This window comes from Vicia villosa, unplaced genomic scaffold (genome assembly GCF_029867415.1).
Source record: "Vicia villosa cultivar HV-30 ecotype Madison, WI unplaced genomic scaffold, Vvil1.0 ctg.000418F_1_1, whole genome shotgun sequence".
Lineage (NCBI taxonomy): Eukaryota > Viridiplantae > Streptophyta > Magnoliopsida > Fabales > Fabaceae > Vicia > Vicia villosa.
The window spans coordinates 473497-495632 of record NW_026705196.1 but is presented as its reverse complement, the minus strand read 5'-3'; the positions used below and the strand labels follow the sequence as shown (position 1 = coordinate 495632).

Sequence of the window (22136 nt, the reverse complement as noted above, 5' to 3'; positions counted from 1 at the left end):
TTTAATATAATTTAGTTATATATTTACAAAACTGTCGTTAATAAGAAAAAAAAGGTTAATTTTCGATGTATTTTTTAATATCAAAACAAAAATCAATCAGAAAAGAAAAACAAATAACAGTTGTTTCTGTTTTTCAGTTAAAAAAAAAGTGACAAGGACTGAAAAAAAAAAGCCAACTAAATAAGTTACCAAATCTCACATTTCTTACAATTTCCATAACCAAAATAGTGAATTACCCGTTTTGCAAGCTAAGATAAAGTTTCTGTTATATGAATCCAACTGCCAACTCATCTCCTTATAGAAAACGTTCATATAGATATATACATACATGCATTCTCCTATCTAAAACAGCTTATACATTATATTCTAGATACATATATAAATAAGTTCAATGTCACATATTTAATGCACACAATATAAACATTATAAAATCTCAAAACATTATAAGAAAAAATTGTCACACACTAAAGTTTCATTCATTTGTTTATTCATTCATCAATATTAATATGGCTGAGCTCTCAGAATTGTTTCCCTCAGACAAACAATTTGATGGTCTAATGCACATGTATGTTCATGTCATAACATTTGATCCTCCAACGTTTATTATGATATGTATCATAATCACATTGTTTTTCTTTATCTTCCATCAAATTTTTCATGGTTTATTCTATTGGTTCGTGGAAACAAGGCCTATAAATATTATTGAACGCGACATTGAACAAGGAGATACTAGTCTAGCTCATGAGGACGATGATCATGATAATGAACATGACCATGATGATGGTCAAGATCATGGTCATGGTCAACGAAATGTTACAATGTTTCATACTCTTGTTTTTAGCAATTTGCAAGCTTGGACAATGTTGGCTGGAATTGAAGAAGAACAAGAGCAAGAAGATGATTATTATGACGAGAAAAGAGGACCAAAACTTAGAGCGAGTAAGAAACTGCCACCTTTGATAAACTATGAAGGAATTGGAAAGCATGATCACGAGTTAAGAAGAAGTTGCGATGAATGTGCAATTTGTTTGGAAGATTTCCAAGTGGGGCAATTGTGTCAAGTTTTTCCTGTCTGCGGGCACATTTTTCATTCGGAATGCATTGATCATTGGTTGCAGAGGAAATCAACGTGTCCCATATGTCGTAATTGTTTATTATAGATAGATAGATTAATTCTTTTAATTGTCAAATTTGTATAGATTTGTATATATATAAATATATGTTTATTCAATTTTTTTAGTGAATATGTCTTAATTATGCGTAGCTTCTAATATAAGTAATTAATTTCTCGATCTTCTATAGTTTGTGCTTAGACGAGAGGAGTATTAAGATAACAGATGATTAATAGCGGTCTGCAATTGGCTGTAGAAGATTCAATTTAAAAATTGTTATCAATTGAATGATACGAGGAGAATCTGTTTTGTAAATATGTCAGCTTACTCAAGATAACATTTCTCTAATGGAGGATTTTCTATAATTAGGCACCTATATTTGGAATTTACAAGATGAAAAATTGGAACAACATTTTAAAATGCCACATATAAGTTATTCAGAAGAGTTTATGGAAATAAGTCGAAAACATCTCATAGACATGTTATAAGTTATATTTCCATAAGCAACCTCAATAGTCTCATGAGTGTTTATATCTGTAAATAAGTTCAAACGAGTCGATTCAAGCATGACTAATATTGATACATTCATAACTTCAAAAAGTGAAAATTTTGTCTACATTTCTACTTCTGATTCAGTCACCATTGGCACCTTTTCGTATACCTTTGGCCCTCTAAATCTATGAGGCAGAACACATTGAGCACCAAAACGTTGCTGCAAGTAGATAATGATAGCAAATAAGACACCTCCCAAAGGAATGACAATATCCCAAGTAGTAGAGTAAAAATCGGCATTAGGATTTGCATAGAAGTACGATCCGTCATAGAGTCGAGCATAATTACGGCTTCTGTAAAGATCGTAAGCATGTGGCAAGAGTCTCACAAAAGTAGTTCCAAAGTAAAACGAGCACGAAAGAACATTCTCGTTCATATTTGAAAACAGGTTGAGAATGACTTGCGGTACAAGAAAGCCGTCTAATACCAAACCACCGTAAGATTTCATGTTCTCCCAAAACGAATTGTGTTCAAAACCATCATTTCTCAACTTCAACAGCAAAGAAATCAATAATCCGGCGGCATACAAAGGGAAAGTCACATAGGTAGCCTTTCTCTCAGCAATCCAGAAGTTGCTATCGCTCTCGCTGGTCTTTCTTGACGACCAAGTTAGTTGAAGGAGACGGAATTGCAACAAGAAAGCTATCATGGTGATTATCCTCACAGTTATTTCATTAACTTCAAGCCATCCAACATATCCAAACACAAAGTTTTTGTTGTTAGGATTTTGAGTAAGAACCGCTTCAAAGTTTAGAACAAGCGGTATCATGTGGCCTAATGTGAGAATCGACATCATAAAAATCGAGATGAAGGGAACTACATTCGGGTGTCTCTTCACATGGTATAGTTGCAATCCGACGAAAACACACAATAAAGTTGTAGATATCAGAACCATGATAATCTCCATATCCATTCTCCAAACAGCTTTTATCGCTGTTTCCTCGTAAACTGTAGACGAAGATACCTCTAAGCTTTTGAAGTAAAGAGGATCTGATTTTTTGCGCGTGCTTTCGATACTTCCTTGAATGTAGCTTGCATTATTTGTATCTAATGATGGAAAGTGAAACTTCAAGAGAATCTCACAATCCACATAGTCAGTTATTTCTGTTCCAGCGATTGAGTTAAGATCGCGACAACCGATCATACACAAAGTTCCTGTCCTAGCATCATAAATTCCTTCTGCAGAAATCTTAACTCGGTAAGAGGAAAGATTAAACACTGAATTCCTTTCTTCAAATGATGAATTAGAAAACATGGTAATCTTGTAGCTAATGTTAAACGAGTTTACGCTACCGTTGTTGAGGATTATTACCATAGCCCTAGGAGATTCTGCTGTGAAACTTGAATCAGAAACAGGAACATTATTATTTTGATCAATGTCATAAACATGATCACCAACAGATAAAGGATTTGAAAAACCGAATGCTATTCTCCTATGAGACTCTCCATCTCTAACTGACATATCAAATCTCATATCATAAGAATAAACATCTGGAAACCTTGTTCTCCCTTTGTTCTTGACAACCTTGTTGTGTGCTGGACATGATTTCGTAACTCTCTCGAGTTGACTATACTCGTACTTCGTCGCTCGATATCCGACCCTATCGTTCTCGAAGTTTCTGAATGTTATCTTCTTGAAGTAGTTTGGATCATTAGTACTTTTGTTGCTCCAAATTTCTCCAACTATGTTGTTAGTATTTTTGATTGACCAAACTGAAGGGAACCTCAAACTCAATCTCACCGAGCAATCGCCGATACGAGACTCATTCAAGGACGATTTCGTGATGCCGATGAAATGACAAGCAACTACACGCAATGAATTTCTCTTCTCATCCCACCAACCTTCCCCTATCAACATAGTTTTTGGATTGAAACCTTTTTCAACCCAATAATCACTTTTATTTGAAAACACCATCATAACCTTCAATCTAGCCTTGTTTTCATGAGAACATTCAGCAACTTTCAAAGACATCATATATGGCAATTGATCACTAATCATAGGAGTGCAATTCTTTGAAGAATTGCACTCATGAGTGTACTCTAGTTGAAGTCTTCTAATAGCTCTTGAGAGTGGAAATGAACAGAAACTCGATGAAAATCGATTTAGTGACAAACCCTTTTTCTCAAAAGGGAAATCATTTTCAGCTTCTTTAGAATCCAAACTATAACTATAATTTGCTTTTGGAAACATGATTACAGAAATGGTTTCAAAGTACTGATTTTTCTCAAAACTCAAACTCTCTAAGCTTCCACTGATCAAACTAGTGATGTTACTTGAATCAAAAACATTGTTAAGCTTAAAAACAGCCTCAAGATTAAGAGAATCACCTGTTTTGGAATAACCAATTCCTGTTCCAACCATGCAGACTTTACCTGAAGACTTTGACCAAAACCCTTCAAGGCTAAAAGTTACAAAACTTGTTTTGAAATGGCGTTGACTTTTATAACTTGGTTTGTCACCATAGGTAAAGTTTCTGACATGATAGTAAACTGTGTTTGGGCTGGTTCTGAATGAAACTGTAGACTCAATTTTGAACAAGTCAGGGTTTATAGTTTCATGCATTTTTGTGTGTCTGAGTAGAAAAGAGGAGTATTTGTTGAAGGAGTTTTGATCATGGATGACTTTTTCACCTCCTGTGAAGTAACCACCAAGAGGGAAGAGGCTGTGGAGGATGATGGTGGTGTCTTTGAGAGGTGAAGGTTGGATGATGGAAGAACAGTGGTCTTTGTAAGAAGGTTGTGATTGTGATGAGGAAAAGGAAGAGAGTGTTAAGAGAGTGAAGAGAAAGAAGAACATGGTGATGGTGAGATGAGGGTTCATTGATATCATCAACAACTGGTTTAAGGTTTTGGAATGAGAAAAGAAAGGTAGAGGAAGATAGAAAGAGTTTACTTCATTGTTTATCTATATGTGTAGCAATTTTAATATTGATGTTGATGTTGAAAGAGATTATATGTCGAAAGTTATTTGTTTATTATGTTTTGGTTTGAGAAAAATGTTATCTGTTTAAAGATTTGAGATGGGGTTTCAAACAATGAAGTGGTACTAGACACTTTAGCAGCTGCAATAGCCAAGAAGTGTGTAGTTTAGTCATGACAATTTACAATTTCAAAGATCTCTAAGGACTAAAGGTAAATATAAAAAACCACCATTTGCAATTTCAAAGATCTCTAAGGACTAAAGGTAAATATAAAAAACAACCACAATAGAGGTAGGGTCGTTTTTAAGAGCGTGAAAAACTAATTATTGCAATGACCTTTTAAACTATGGTTAAAAAAGACTTCAAAATTTTTATCATAGTTAATCTATAATTATGACTCTTATTTGATTCGTCACACTTTAACTGTAGGTAACCTCAAGGTTTTAAAAAACGGCTGCGGTCGCGTCATGGTTGCGTAAAGGTTTTCGCGATTTCGGTCGGTACAAGTGTATTGCGGTCGTCGCGGTGTGAATTAACCACAATTTATTCTTCAATATAGGAAACAGTGATAACGATATCAATTTCGACATCTTCCAAAATTGTTTTGTCGCGGCCGTTTTCGCAGTCGTAGACCGTTTTTTAAAACCATGGATAACCTATACAGAATCTCTAAAAAAAAATTAAAATAACTGTATCTATGAGTAAAAGTATGATACAATTTGCATCTCTACACTTGATATCCTATGCACATCTATTTGGTTTTACCAAAGTAAAATAGTGATTATTTATAGTCATATATTTACAATTTCATAAATATTCTACCTTTCCAGATAGAGATATCTTTCTACTAAGACTTTTCCTGTCCTATTAGTAATTATAGTTGTAGATGCAAGTGGACAGTTCGTTCTGGCCGGCGGATTTTCTATAAGTGCCATAAAAATCCACTATATTTATTTTCAGCAAGAAAAAATAAATAAAGACAAGACTAATCCACATTATTTTATATTTATGGCTTGATATTTGTCAAAAAAAATTATATATGTTAAAGTAGAATGATGTGAATGTAGACTTGCTCGACGGCCACAATAAATGATTACCGATTACGTAGTGGAAGACAAAGAATTCCAAGTCTTTGTGGGGTATAATCTCAAGTCAATACAACAAAAAAATAATGGAAAATGCTAATCGGGCAGTGCTTTGGTAAATTTTAAAAAAAATGCGTATAAATTTTTTTAATTTCTCAACAGTTTTAATAATAGGAGGGTTAAATAAATAAATTTTTAGTACCTATAAGTATTGTAATTTTATTTTTAGTCACTCTCTGCTTTTAGGCAACGGTTTTTACAAAAAAAAATCGTTGTTAAAACTTACGAGAGACTGCAATATTTTTAGAGACTAAAAACTTATTTAATTAATAGAATATGAGAAGTTTTCTAATAACTTTACATCACATAAGAGCTCTTGGAATATTTTAATTTCTCTGTGTTCTCACTGTTTTAATAAATACGAATCATATTCAACAATTTTTATTTTGGTAAATATTAAATTCTTATAAAAACTTCTCGCATAACAATCACATTTTGGTAATTGGGAAGATGACAGTACACATTTCGCTAACATTATCTGAGTATATAAATCTTTATAAACATTCTCTGAGTATATAAATCTTTATAAGTAAGTAGTAATTAGTAAAATAACCATGTTCACACAAAGGTACTTATATGGTACACATGTTTATTTCTAAAATATAGTAAAAATGACATAAAAGAATACTACATTCTTTAATCAAAAGAGTTTAACATTTTAAAAAAGATAGTAAACGGGTGCGTATAAATTTTTCATATATAAAAAAATTTGAATTAATATATTTTTTCTCAAATATAAATATATATTTTTGTTTTTAAAGTTTAAAGTAGTAATGATTATAGTTTTGTCGAAATTATTCATATATATTTATTAGGGTTAAATAAGTTTTTGGTCACTATAAATATCTCAATTTTGGTTTTTAGTCCCTATATAAAAAAAGTTGACTTTTAGTCCTTATAAAATTGTTTTTGCACTCACTTTTAGTCCCTGTAGAGGGACTAAAAATGAGTGCAAAAGTAATTTTATAGGGACTAAAAGTCGAATATTTTTTTATAGGGACTAAAAGTAATTTTTGGTAATTTTATAGGGACTAGAAACATATTTAACCCTATTTATTATAAAGAGAGGAAAAAATATATTGAAATAATTAAAAATTAGAGATATTATAAACAAAATAAAAGTCATAATTTAAAAAATAACAATAATTATTAGTTTTTTTAGGGTTAAATGACTTTCACCCCTGTAGCGAGATTTGATTTACCCCTTTTAAAAAAAAAATTGATTTACACCACTGTAATATTTGGGCACCCCTAAGCATGTAAAAACGAGGGTGGTAAATCAAAAAAATATATTTTACAGGGAGTATTTTTCCCTCTTAGGAGGCAAAAGACTTACAATTTTAATATGATAGGGGGTAATCCAATTTTTTTTTAAAAGGGTAAATCAAATCTCGCTACTATTGCAGGGGTGTAAACCATTTAACCTTTTTTTTATGTGTAAAAAAGTAAAAAAAAAAATGATAATTAAAAAGGAACAGAAGGAAGGAGTATTAAAGAAAAACCCGTTATTAGGATGCAAATTATAAATCCCTAATATAATCCACTAAAAGCACTCAAACTGTTCCCCTGTTAAGCTTCAAATATATCAGCAAGTAAGGCTATGAGAACTAGTCTTTTACACTTAACAAGCTTACACTATAAAGACAAATTACAACAACACAACTTCATAACAAAAATACATAAAAAGAACTAATTAAGAAAATGACCACTTTTGATTCACCATGATTAGGGCATTAGCACATGACTAAAGAAAAGGTCTATTTTACATGTTGGTTGTCTCTACTTCTCCTTCTGATTTAGGCACCTTTGCATATGCCTTAGATCCTTTGAATCTACGAGGTAGGAAACATTGAGCACCAAAATGTTGCTGCAAGTAGATAATGATAGCTAATAGGATACATGCCAAAGGAATGAAAATGTCCCAAGAAGTTGAGTAGAAATCTTCGCTTGGATCGGCATAGAAGTATGAGTAACTATCTTGGTCGCCGTAATTGCGAGTCCTGTAAAGATCATAAGCATGTGGCAAGAGTCTCACAAAAGTAGTTCCAAAGTAAAATGGACTTGAAAGAGCATTTTCCTTTGTATTTGAGAACAAGTTTAGAATGACTTGCGGCACAAGAAATCCATCTAATACGAAACCACCATAAGATTTTATGTTCTCCCATGACGAAACATGTTGGCGGTACATCGATGTAACGGAGTTTCTATTGTTCTTTAACTTCAACAGCAATGCAATCAGTAATCCAGCTGCATACAAGGGGAAAGTCACATAAGAAGCCTTTTTCTCAGCAATCCAGAGGTTGTTCTCGCTTTCGTTAGTCTTTCTTGAACTCCAAGTTAGATGCAGGAGACGGAATTGCAACAAGAAAGCTACCATTGTGATTAACCTCACACTTATTTCATTAACTTCAAGCCATTTTTCAACATATCCTATAATATAGGATTTGTTGTTGGGATTTTGAGCAAGAAGTGCTTCGAAATTGAGAACAAGTGGTATCATGTGACCTAATGTGAGAATTGACATCATAAAAATTGAGATGAAAGGAAGCACATTCGGGTGTTTCTTCACATGGTAGAGTTGCAATCCGACGAAAACACATGCTAGAGTGGTAGATACCAGAGTCATGATAACTTCCATATCCATTCTCCAAGCATTTCTTCTTGCAAATACGACATTATATGATCTCGCGGATACCTCCAAACTTTCGAAGTAAAGAGGGTCAGATTTGTGGCGTGTGCTTTCAATGCTTCCCTTAATGTAGCTCCTATCATTTGCATCTAAGGAAGGGAACTGGAATTTCATCAGAACTTCACAATCCAAAGAATGCGATGTTGGTTTTCCTTCGTTTGAAACAAGGTCGCGGCAACCTACCATACACAAGGTTCCATTTCTTGAATCATAAATTCCTTCTGCAGAAATCTTCACCGAATAGTAAGACATGTTAAACAAGGAATTCCTTTCAAATGGCGAAGAAGACATCGCGTAGAGGCTAATCCTGTAGCTAATGTTAAACAAGCTACCATTATTGTTGTTCAAGATTCCTGCATCAGATCCACTACTTGATATAGATAGATCTGACTCATAGGAATCATCATCAACAAATAAGGGAGATGAAGAACCCCAAGCTACTTTTTTTTTGGAATCTCTAACCGACATGTCAAATTTCATGTCATATGAATATGCATCTGGATACCTTTTTCCTTGAATCGCTACATCCTTGTTTGTTGAACATGATTGCTTAACTTTATCAAGCTTGCTATACTCATACTTCAAGTCTTTTCCCCCGACACGATAATTATGATCATTCCTAAATGTTATCATCTTGAAGTAGTTTGGATCACTAGCACTCTTGTTGCTCCAAATTTGGCCAACAATGCTACTTGTGCTATTGATTGACCAAATTGAAGGAAATCTCAATCTCAATCTTGTTGAACAATCACCAACTTGAGTTCCATTCAAGGATGAAGATTTTATTCCACCAATGAAACGGCAAAGAACTACATAAAGCATATTTTTCTTCTCCTCCCACCAACCTTCCCCTATTAACATAGTTTTGGCATTTAAGCTTTGGTTATTCTTATTCCAATAGTAATCAAGACTATTTGAAAATTCAGCCAAAACCCTAACCTTATGTTTCTTAATATGGGAAGAAGAACACTCAATTGCTTTCAAAGACATCTGTGATGGCAATTGATCACTAGAACCACTAATTATAGGAGTGCAATTCTTTGAAGAGCTACACTCATGAGTGTATTCTAGTTGGAGTGTTGTAATAGCACTTGAGAGAGGATATGAACAAAAACTCAATGAATCAAAGTTTAATGATAAACCTTCCTCATCATCATCATCATCATCATCATCATCATCATCACTATCAAAAGAGAAATCATTTTCAACTTCTTTAGTATCCAAACTATAACTATAATTTGCTTTTGGAAAAATCATTAGAGAAATTGGTTCAAAGTAACGATCGTTGTCACCCTTTTCAGAACTCAAACTCTCTAAGCTTCCACTAGCCAAATTAGTTATGTTACTCGAATTGAAGACACTGTTAAGCTTGAAGACAGCTTCAAGATTAAGAGAATCACCTTTTTTGGAAACACCTTTGCTTTTTCCAATCATGCAAACATTCCCCGAAGATTGAGACCAAAAACCATCAAGCTTGAAAGTTAAGTAACCTCTACGATCATAAGAAGTTCTAAATGATATAGTTCCTTCAACTTTGAAAAGATGAGGGTGTGAAGTTGCATGTGTATTTCTTGATGGAAAGTATAAGGAGAATTGGTTCCAAGTAGTATCGACATTGACGATACTATCACCTCCTGTATAGTAACCTGTGTTCTTATCACTTAAGGGGAAAGAATTGAATTTGAGTTTGGTTGTTGGATATGTTTGTGGGATTAAAGAAGCACATTGGTCTTTGTAAGTGGATTTTGAGGCTAACGAGAATAAAGGGTTGAAGGAGAAGAAAGTGAAAACTAAGATAAGTAGTGAAAGAAGAGAATTCATGATCAATATGAAGTTGTTTCTTAGGAAAGGATAGATGAAGAATCAATATAATACAGTTATATATAATGTATCTATGTGTTAGTTAATGCTAAGGGTCAATTTCTTAGAGATTTTCTATATAATAATATCTAAATGTTATCTTAAATTATTGTGGAAGCAATTTCATTGCATGTTCTTTTAATGGACCAAATAAAAACATGCATAGACCCATGCATGAGTCAATGGCTACAAAGACTTGGAAACAAGTGGTGATAATTATTTATGGAGTATTTGGCAAGATATGTAGAATGAGTCAATGAAGAACTTAGATGTTAATTAGTGCACCTTCTGAGGTATTTCTTGTTAGACTCTTGTAACATGAAATATTCAAAAACTCAACTGTCACAAGAGGTGATAGTGATAGGGATGAACTTTTCTCACAACCCTAAATCATTTCACATAGAGATGAACTTTTCTCACACCCTAAATCACTTCACATAGGGATGAACTTTTCTCACACCCTAAATCACTTCACATGTACACTTTCAAACACAGCTTTTATATCGTTTGAAAATAATGTTTCGGATAAATTATGTCGTCTGAAAAGAATACTTAAAAAATTTGAGATGAATAAAGTTATTACCTAGTGAAACAACCAACTGTAAAATTAGAGCTGACTATATGACCTCTCTTATCTGTTAGTTTAATCTGATATACATAAAGTTGTATGTTAAACAGATTAGGTTAGCTAATCTGCAAATAATAAGGAATTGTAATATGTTAGTATGAGTTCGACCCGCGCTAGTCTATGGTTAAATGAGTCGTAAACCGTTAAAGCTAAGTTATGGTGAATGTTTGATTCATCTTGTTCAATTGATTTAAAGCTTGAGATTTATAAATTGCGTAGTGTGTAATATATAAAAGAGTTGGAAGTTGGTTGAGTTCTAATAAACTCCTAACTAACTCAACCAACTTCTAACCGCCAAAACTAACTTCTAACTAACAAGGAGAATGAGCAAAATTAAACTGAAAACTTAGACTAGTAACTTCTTCAAGTAATACTTGTAATACTCCTCCCTCAAGTTTAAGGCGCTTGCAAGCCAACCTTGAGCTTTGACTATAAGATCACTAAATATTGTAGAGCCTAGGGGCCTGCTAAGAGTGTCATCAATTTGAAGTTAAGTAGAACATGTTGGACTAGTAGCTTATTGGATGATACTCTTTCTCTTATAAAGTGACTGTCCAACTTAATGGGTTTAGGGCGAGCATGTAGGACAGTATTGTGTGAGAGATGAACAATACTTAGATTGTCATATAGAAAGGTGGATGGGAAGAATAAGATGCACAACTTAGTTAGGAGAGATTTTAGCCATAATAGTTTAAAGGTTGTCTGGGCTAGTGCTCGATACTCAGCCTCTGCACTGGTTCTAGTAACAAAAAAAATTGTTTTTTAGAATTCTATGGGACTAGGTTTGGCCAAAGAAGATGCATGAGTCAGAGGTAGACCTTCTAACATCAATGTTATTGGCCCAGTCACTATCATTATATGCTGTAAGAAGGAGCTTCTTATGAGCATTAGAGGGAAGTAAGGTAAGATCATAGCTGAATTGTGCCACTTAGGTGTCTTAAAATTCCTCTAAACTCTATAATGTGTGGTAAGAGGAGAAACTGCGAATAGGTTTGGGATAACATCAGCGTGCATCATATCTAAGGCAAATAATAACAGAAAATATTTATAAAAAACTGTTCAAATTGTACTCTGAACTATTAAGAGTTTTGAGAGAAAAAGGGTATTTGGTCACAAGGAAGAAGAAGATGCAATGTGCTGTTTAATTAAATTTTCCTTTTGACATTTCTGAGAATGCACTTCCGAAATTATGACTGACATGCAAAAGTTAAATCCAGATGTGTCACTATTTGTTCAATTACAAAAATTCATGATGAAATGGTTCCAAAAATACATTTTCAGACTAAATTTTGAGAAAAAGAGAGATGAGTCTCGGTCATAACACGTTTTTGTATGAAAAAAATACATCTGGAATGCTCTTCCAACTTCTCAAACATTTTTAAATTTTTATAGGGTGCTTCTCCACCACTTAGGGGAAGATGCAGTTCCCTTTAAATTTGTTATTAACATGTATAAGTATTGGACTCTGCCCCTTTGCCTATAAATGAGAAATTATTCAGTATTTTTTTTTCTTTCTTTTCCAATGCTTTTCCGTTTTTGTGGTTGTACAATGAACACCAACTAACAGTGGTGACTCTAACTTTGTAACAAAAAAGAACGAAACAAAGTAAAAATTAGCATCAAATTTCTGTAATTACAAACGAAAATGAAAAAATAAAAACTAGATTTGCTTGCTTTTCTTTGAGAGCAAGAAACAAGAGATGGTAAAAGAAAAACCAAAACCAACATGTTGTTCATGTAATAAGCCTTTAGTATCATCAGTCTCACTATTGAGTTTTGAGAAAGAATGTTCTATGATCACACTCATGTAGTTAAGAAAAATCACTTTTTGCTGGTGGTACTGCGTCGTCCCCGAGACGTGATTTTCTCACCGTCCTTAACTCCAACATTTTCGATTTTCTCACAGTCCTTAACTCCAACATTTTCGAACTCTTTGATAAGAGAAGGCATGCATTCAACTAAACCAGACTTAAATTTAGCTAAGCATTTTTTTCCTTTACTCCCATCAACATCTTGAACCCCACCTTTGACCGAACAACCAACTTGAACACCTTTTTTGTATGCTATACATGACTTCAGAATATCATGCGCTCGGCTGTAGAAATGCCCGGCAACTAAGTCTTCAAAATTCTGAAAACCAAAAATGACTTAAATCAGTTGCTTGAATCCCAAGAAAAGAAAAGAAATAAACTATTTGCGATGAGTAGTCGATGACAGTATTTTTTTCAAACATCGCGTAGATATTTGTGAAGATATTCAGAAAATAATATATGACATAACATTGCGCTGAAATATAATCACGCGTTCTGGAAAACTTTTTATATCAAGGAAAAAAATAAACGGAAGTGCTACAAGTGAGCATGGTAAAGCAAACATGATAGAGATATACAAGAAATGAACCAAACCTTTGGAGGCTTTCTTATCGTATACATCATTGTCCTCAACGATAGAATGAATGTATTTTCATTATACTGCCGGGCCTGCGTTTCACCTTTTGGTGTACCTCTCGAATGTTCATATCCAGGTTCATTGAAGTAAGGCTGTGTGTTCAAGATTAGCCCTTGTATGGAGACTAGAACTTGTAGCATTGTTGAAACACCTTTAGTCCATTTCTCTTTCGTGCTGCCAGACCAGGTGTTAAGTAGACTGAGACATACTTTGCCACATTTATACAAATTTGGGTTGATCCGAAGACCTCCAGAGTGGTAATGGACATTCTGCCATGAGAAAAAATGACTTTTTTTGTCAGAATTGAATTAAAAAGAGTGATGAAGAAAATAATGTGACTCAGTTATAGTGTCCTCAACCGCGTACCGGGGGTACATTGGGATAGTCACTGGGAAAGAAAATATCAAAAAAGAAAAGACCGTCGTGGTAGGGAGTCCCCTCTGCTCCAATAATCACAGCCCTCATGAGATCCATCCTTGATTCGTAGACTCTCACAAATATAGTATCTAGTCAACAATAATCATATGGTGAAGTCCATCAGCTCAAAAAGGTAAACTGAATACTAAATGTGATCTGTGATATGACATAGAAAATATTACAGGCTATTTAGTATTCGGAATACCAAACTCACCCGGCAAATGCTTCTCCAAAATCTTCCACTCTTCCTGGATTTTTTTAGCCCAACTCTTTGGATTCTGCTCATGAATAGGTAATATGTAAATCCATATAATTAAGAATGAGACCGAAACATAGTGAGTCTTTAAAAAAAAAGAAAAAACAGAAGCTAACCTGCTTTGTGGAGGAGTTTTGATTAATAAAGTGATGATCTGAAATGTCAATGACAGTATCAAATTGCTTAAAACTTCGAAGTTTCTTCAGAGTTTCATTTTCAGCTTTATCAATTATCGTCAATTGTGGGAGAACAACAGCTGCTCCATCATGTACATCACTTGCAGATTTGAGAGCACTAGAGGAACCATGCACATGCTTAGGAGTGGCAACGAAACGATAAGAACTCTTCGACCAGAGGTATCCTGATTCTACTCCAGAAGGATGCAATGATCCGTCCTGTCCAACAAAATTTAATTGAAATTAACTGCTACTGCCAGCTCCCTGCTTAGAACTTTCAAAGGATTGGGAACAAAAATAACATCAATATATTGCAAGAAATAACATAAAAGATCGTATACACACCGCAACGTGATGATTATCACCATAACCCTCGTGAAGGGCTTCAGGTGCCTTCCCCTTACGTTTACGAGTTATTTCACCAAGTATCATCAAATCATCATCGTCATTCTCATCGTCGACAATGTCAATCACATCATGGACAATGGACTACAAAAAAAAAACATACAATGAAAAACAGCATCATGCATAATCCCATAACATAACAACTTAAGAAGAAACAAATTCATTATCTGTATAAATTTAAGCCAGAAAGCATAAACAATTAATATAGAGGATTTTACCCCCTTTTATCATAAGAACATAAAACAGAAAAATCACTATTGAGTATATTAAACAAAGAATAAAAAAGTTATAAATGTTGCGATCAGAACATTAGGGCTAAGCAGATTAGAGTTCTAACAAAGCTGACATGAAGCAACGAAAGGTGATGATGATCGTAAGAGAAGTAACAATATGAAGTAGCAAAAGCAATGATTTTTAAAGCAGAAACTTAACATAAAAGAATAATCTAGAGTGAAAAGTGAAAACCCAGATGAAGAATTTAAATAAAGATGAAAACTTTGAATAGACATAATAAAATTAAAAAAAACCTAAAGAAACAAAACCCTGTAAAGATAGATAGAAACCTGTTTGTGTTTTTTGAACCTGGGAGTATGTTGGAACATTGAAGGAGGAATTTCGACAACATCAGGGTCCATGGCTCCAAAACTGTAATCAATGAAACCCTTACGTGCTTGGGAGAATGAGTAGGAAAAGAGTGAACGTTTTGAGCGGGGTCTTCTATTTTGGGAATAAATATTCTCTTTTGTAGACACACACCACACCACATTGGCACACCGCACATCACCTGGATATAGAAAGTCACCAAAATTTGAGAAAAAATTTGAAATTCTAAAAATTACTATTAGATGAATATTGAAGTGTTCATGTAAAAATATTCATATAAAAATATCTATAAAAATATTAAATGATATATCTATTTATTTATTTATTTCTAATCTTTAATAGAAATTAATATTTTAATTCAACTCATAAATATTGACAATATTAAATTTTTGTTGAGAATGTAATTTTTTCTGTCGAAATGTGTTGTGTTGAAAGTTGTAGGTTGTCGAAGTGTCGAAGGAGCTAGTCTCGACAAAATTTCGAGTTAGTATTGGTTTGCTTGTGTTAGTTAGTTAGTTCAAGACTGTTTAGTGAACAAGCAATCTCAACTTATAAATAGGGAGGTACCATATCATTGTATAAAGCCAGAGCAATCTCAAGAAATTTAGAGGCCTTGTTCTAATTTATAAAATTGACCCTAACAAAAAAGATATAAAAAATATATATTTTATTAAAATTATAAATAATATTAAAAAAATCATTTATAAATATTTTAATAATATAATAATTGGTAAGTTTTTAATTAGTGAATTATAATATATAAATATTATTTAAAAAATAAATGGTTAATATGGAATATAGGTTTAAAGATTTAATTTAATAAAATAAACCTGAAAATAATTACAATACATGCGTTAGAAACAGAATCCATTAACAAACACTTTTCCTAACAAACATAATATATTTAAAGTGCAAAAACTGGTTTCACCGTGGATCGAAGCTATGTCATCATGTTAAAAAATTTACTTTACCGCTGAGCTGAACCACTCACATTATAAACGTTGCGCCAAATAAAATATATACATATTTATTTAATGTTTATAGTTAAAAAAAATAATTTGAAGCACCGATTTTTCGGAGGCCCTGTGCAATGAGCCAGGTTGCACGGGCCCAAATTCGGACCTGTATAAAGCAGTTGCATTTTGAGAAAAGTTGATAAAATTTTCTATTTGGAAGGAGAGAGAAATTCTGCAGAAATATTCTTCTTCTTCCTCTTTTCTCTCAAACCCTAATTTCTCTTTTCTTTCCAATTCATCTTTTCTTTTATTATTTCATAATCGTTGTGCAGTGGAGTCATCTTGCAACCAATGTTTGGTTGATTCGCTTGAGTGAAGAATGAAGAACAATAGACAAAATCAATCGAAAGAATTGATTCTTGTTCATCAAGAATGATTTGGAATTCTCCAAGTTTTAGGTGTAATTCTATCATCTAGTATCTAGAGCATTGGCTGCGTAATTCTTGGGAAGCATAGTGCGATGAATCATCTGATGAACCATTCGAATGGACATTTCCCGACGAGTCTCCCAATTATGAAGAGTCAAAATTATTAGAATTTGTGTAAATAGATGAAGATTATTTTTTTTCTATCAAGATCTTTGGGGTATTGTGAAGGAAGGAGTAACACGACTTGCAGAAAACGCGACAGATGAATAAAAGGTTGCACATAAAAAATTGAAGAAGAAATATTATAAAGTCCTTTTTATAATTCATCAATATGTTGATCTGGAAAACTTTGAAAAGCTGAGTGATATTGAATCATCGAATGAAGCATGGGGGATTTATGGAGAAATCATTTGGAGGCGTTGAGAAGGTGAAAGAGGTGAGGCTACGAACTCACAAAAGAACATATGAATTGCTTCAGATGGAAGAAAGTGAAAGCATAATTAATTTCTTCACTAGGGTTACCAAACTGGTGAATCAAATTAAGATATGTGGAGATGTGTTGACATCAAGATCAGTTGTTGCAAAGATATTGAGGTTATTGGCTCCAAAATTCAATCACGTGGTAGTAGCCATAGAAGAATAAAAAAAATTAACATTGACAAAGAAAGAGCTTCAAGGGACACTTGAATCTCATAAACAAATAATGGATGAAAAAGTTTCAGGCAAGTCGAAGAGTGATATGGCTCTACAGGCGCAATCAGCAAGAGAAAAGAAAGGCAAAGGAAAATGGTTTGACAATAAAGGTAGATGAGGCTAGAATAATTAGAATGGTAGAGGAAACCAACAATAAAGAAATTCATTGAATCAAAGAAAATCCTCATACCAAAGCAATCACAGAGGTGCTAGGTAAAAGAAGAGGTGGTGGTCAAAAAGCAAACAAAAGTTACATTTAGTGTTTTAATTATCAAAAGTATAGTCACTACTCTAGTCATTGTCCCCAAAAACAAACAAAAAATCAAGAAAATAATGCAAAGTGTGTATAGCATGAAGAATAAGAGATGATGATAATGGTCACAACAAGAGATGAAAAAAAATTCAAGGACCAATGGTACTTGAGCTCAGTATGCTCATCACACATGACTGGTAGGAAAGATTAGTTTGTCAACATAAAACTATTGATGAAGAACATGGTCAAATTTGCAAATGACAATGCTCTAGCAACTAAAGGTATTATTGATGTTCTGATTATGAGGAAAGGTGGAAAAAGGTCAGTAATTTCCAATGTATTGTATACGTTAGGCATGAAAAGAAATTTTCTTAGCATAGGGTAATTGGCCGAAAAGAATTACAACTTGTCGATAGAAGATAAGATGATGAGAGTTCTCGACTAATGTGGAATGTTAATCTTGAAGGCTCCTATGTATCAAAATAAAAACTTTAGGATTGAACTTAATGTGATGGAGCACAAGTGTCTCGCAACTGCAGCTAACAGCACCTAGCAGAGATGAATGGATATGGAACTATAGACTTGGCCATCCCAACTTCAAAGACATCAGAGATTTGAAAAGAATAAATATGGTTTCAAGGTTATCAGAAATCGACATTCCAAATGAAGTATGTGAGAAATGTGTGTAGGAAAAGCAACACAAGAATAGCTTAAGTAAGGATGCATGAAGCAAGTCGAAGGAAATTTTTGAAATCATATACTCTGATGTATGTGGTCCTATCCAGGTGGATTCGATTGGAGGTAACATATACTTTGTCACATCCATATATGATTTTAGTCGAGAACAATGGAGTTTCATGATAAATAAGAAAAGTGAAGTGCTTGAGGTATTTGCCAAGTTTAAATATATGGTTGAAAGACAAAGTGGTTGAATACTCAAGACTCTGAGGACTGATGGTGGTGGAGAATATGATTCGAAAGCCTTTGACATAGTATGTGAGAAAGAAGGGGTTATGAATGAGGTGGTGCCACTCTACACTCCACAATAATATGGAAATGCTTAAAGGAATAATAGAACCATCATGAATATGATGAGAAATATGTTAAAAGGCAACATCTACCTAAAGAATTTTGGGAAGAAGTTGTGTTGACTACAACATACATTTTAAACAGATGCCCGACAAAGAAGCTAGAAGGAATTACGCCAGAATAATGTTGATCTGGTGTTAAGCCTAGCTTATGTCTTCTAAAAGTATTTGGATCTGTAGCACATAGACATGTGCCTAATTAGCTGGAAAGAAAGCTTGATGATAAATGGAGTCAAATGATTCTAATAGGATATCATTTGAACGGTGGATATAAGTTTTTTGACCCAGTGAACAAGCAAGTAGTCATCAGTAGGGTCATGATCATATATGAGCTTAAGGAATGGGATTGGAGTTAAACTGTAAAGAAGAATTCGGTGAGAATATTATATGAAGAACCAACAAGTGAAGAACAAGACACACACTTGCAAGGTTGCAGGAATGTGTGATTAAGGCCAAGAAAGCAAGGTATACAAGCTACATAAATCCCTGTATGGACTCAAACAAGCTCTAAGAGCTTCGAATAAGAAAATATATAGTTTCTTAAGGGAGAAAGAATTTGTGAAGTGCACAATTGAGCATGGAGTATATGTAAGGAGAAGAAAGAGAGAATTGCTTATATTGTGCCTCTTTGTCGATGACTTGTTAATAACAGGTAGCTGCAAGGAAGAGATCGAAGACTTTAAAGGTGGTCTTAGCAAGGAATTTGAAATTTCTGATTTGAGCAACATTTCATACTTCTTTGTTATTGAATTCTACAAGAGTAGTAGAGGCCTAATGATGCATCATAGAAGATAGGAAAGTGAAATACTCAAAATATTTGAGATGAAAAACTGCAATGCAACTTCGATATTTATTGAACCAAGACTGCAGTTGTCGAAAGACTCAGATGAGGATGATGTCGGCCTAACACAATATAGAAGACTTATTGGTTTATTAAGATACCTTTGTCACACAAGGCCTAACCTAGCATACAGTGTAGGTATTGTGAGTAGATTCATGCAGAAGCTAAATGTATCACCTCTAGCAACGACGAAGAGGATACTAAGGTATCTCAAAGGAACGATCGACTATGGCATTTTTTTATGCAGCTGGTAAAGGAAAAAATACAAGTTAGTGAGTTACACCAACTCAAGTTTCTGTACTGATGAGGATAGAAAATCCATAACTAGCTATGTGTTTATGTTAGTTGGTGCATCAGTTGCTTGGAACTCTAGAAAAGAACTAGTTGTAGCACTATCGTTATGCGAAGAAGAGTACTTAGTTGCTTATCTTTGTGCATGTGAATCCACGTGGAAGGTGAATTTGTTTGAAGAGATTTTAGCAAAGGATCATGGAGCAATTACTATGAAGATGGACATCATGTCTACTATCAATCTAGCAAAGAATCCAATAGCACATGGCAAAAGTAAATACATTGAGATGAGGCTCCAATATCTTCGAGAGCAAGTAGAAAAAGAGAAGTTGAACTTAAAACACTACAGAACTAAGAATTAGAATGCAACATCATGACAAAGGGTGTGCAGGTCGAAGTGTTTAAAAAACTAAGAGTAATGATGAATGTAGATAGTTTAGACACAGTAAATTAGGTGGTGTGTTGATAATGTAATTCTTTGTGTCGAAATGTGTTATGTGTAGAAAGTTGTAGGCTGTCGAAATGTCAAAGGAGTTAGCCTCGACAGAATTTTGACTTAGTATTGTTTCGCTTGTTTTAGTTAGTTAGCTGGAGACTGCTTAGTGAACTAGAAATCTCAACCTATAAATAAGGAGGTACCATATCATTGTATAAAGCAGTTGCATTTTGAGAATAGATGAATACAATTTCTAGTTTGAAAGTAGAGAGAATTTTTTTAGAAGTATTCTTCGTTTTCCTATTTTATTTCAAACCCTAATTTCTCTTTTCTTTTCTTCTTTCATAATCGTTGTGCAATGGAATCATCTTGCAACCAAGGAATGGTTGATTCATTCGAGTGAAGCGTGAAGAACAAAAGGCAAAATCAATCAAAAGAATTGATTCTTGTTCATCAAGATTGATTAGGAATTCTCTAAGTTTTGGATGTAATTCCAACGACTTTTTGGTATTTATTATGACTTCCTGATTAAAAAAATAAGATGTTGAATTTTGTCATAATAAATCATTTACGAAATGCAAGATTTTTTTTATTAAGTAGTTTAGTGGACGAGAATTCACCTTGTTTAATATGAATATTTAGGAAGTCGTGAGCTCGAACTTGCGACTCTGCATCTCGCATTTCTATACAACTATTAACTAAACTGCCTTAACGAGACGGTGCTGCAAGAAAATTAATTATACTAAATAAATAGAAACATACTCTCTTTGTTTCAAATTTCTACAATTTTTTTTACCACTTTAATTTTTTCACAAACTAAAAGAAGAGAGTTAATCTTTTATGGAAAAGAAATTATGAGCATGTTTACAAATTTATCATACGTTCCTATGAGAAAAAAATTTAATAAAATTGATAAATATTATAGTAATTAATATTAAAGGGTAAGAAAAAAACTAATAATAATTTATTTGAACTTGGACGTATAAAATGGCATATAATTTGAAGAAAAAAATTGCTTTGGGACTACATAAGTATACAATAAATTGAAAGATCCTGTTCAACGAGTAAATAACAATATTGTTAGATTGCAAACTAACACATGAATTTGAATTGAGAATTACTCAATTGTGTGTAAATTTCTAATAATTTTTTATTGCTTCGTCTACCAATTAAAAAAATGTATAAAAAAATAAAGAATTATTAAAAAAAAGTTTAAAAAAAAATTCTAATTGTGTTCCTAAATATAGAACAGTTAGAGTAAATCACATTATTTTTTTTTTAGAAAATTAGTTTGAGTGTTAGATTTTATTGACTTTTATAAAAATATTACAAGTTTATATATGTGAGAGAATTATTCAATGTGAGTATGACTATTTATTACATATCGCAAAAAAGATGTAGTGTAATAAATAATAACCGAGTCATTTTGAAAGTGAAAATTATCTTATAAAAAATGACAAATAAAAAAAATTCAAGAGACTTATATCTAGAGGTAAACACTTGTTTGTTATGAGAACAAATTAGTAATTATATTTGTAATTGGAGAAGTCCTTTATGATGTGTGTGTGGGATTTCAATACTGTTAGTGGAGTTTGAGAGGAAGGATAAAGGTGGATCAGTGAGAAATGAGGATATCAGAAATTTAAACAATTTCATTAAAGATTCTTTGTTGACTTATTTACCCATTAATGAGAGGCGATTATTCATTTAATTTTTATGAGATGGGTGTCAGTCAATGGTGGAGCCAGGGAAAGACCACGGCCACCCCGTTACTTGCAAAAAAAAAAACAATTTATAGATTAAGAAAGGTTGTATTAAAAGCTATTTATAATTAATCATTGTAATGGTATTGTGATACAAAGTGAAAAGTTTTTTTTTTCCACTCTTTTGATCGTTCTATTGTCATGGTCCAGTGAGATCAATCATATATCTAATCTA

General features: G+C 33.2%; 3 protein-coding genes across 3 annotated transcripts; all 3 read right to left on the bottom strand.

Annotated features, from left to right (window-relative positions):
- Nucleotides 1-1725: 1725 nt before the first annotated feature.
- LOC131628012 (uncharacterized) lies at nucleotides 1726-4026 on the bottom strand. Its single transcript, XM_058898880.1, has one exon. It carries the CDS (start codon nucleotides 4024-4026, stop codon nucleotides 1726-1728), a length of 2301 nt encoding a protein of 766 aa, XP_058754863.1.
- A 3466-nt stretch (nucleotides 4027-7492) lies between these two features.
- On the bottom strand, nucleotides 7493-10240 carry LOC131628011 (uncharacterized). Its single transcript, XM_058898879.1, has one exon. It carries the CDS (start codon nucleotides 10238-10240, stop codon nucleotides 7493-7495), a length of 2748 nt encoding a protein of 915 aa, XP_058754862.1.
- A 2313-nt stretch (nucleotides 10241-12553) lies between these two features.
- On the bottom strand, nucleotides 12554-15350 carry LOC131627981 (putative ubiquitin-conjugating enzyme E2 38). Its single transcript, XM_058898837.1, has 7 exons — nucleotides 15173-15350; nucleotides 14550-14693; nucleotides 14145-14423; nucleotides 13987-14050; nucleotides 13722-13861; nucleotides 13313-13624; nucleotides 12554-13037 (listed from the first exon to the last, which is right to left on the bottom strand). Exons 1-7 carry the CDS (start codon nucleotides 15242-15244, stop codon nucleotides 12729-12731), a joined length of 1320 nt encoding a protein of 439 aa, XP_058754820.1. The 5' UTR covers nucleotides 15245-15350; the 3' UTR covers nucleotides 12554-12728.
- Nucleotides 15351-22136: the final 6786 nt, after the last annotated feature.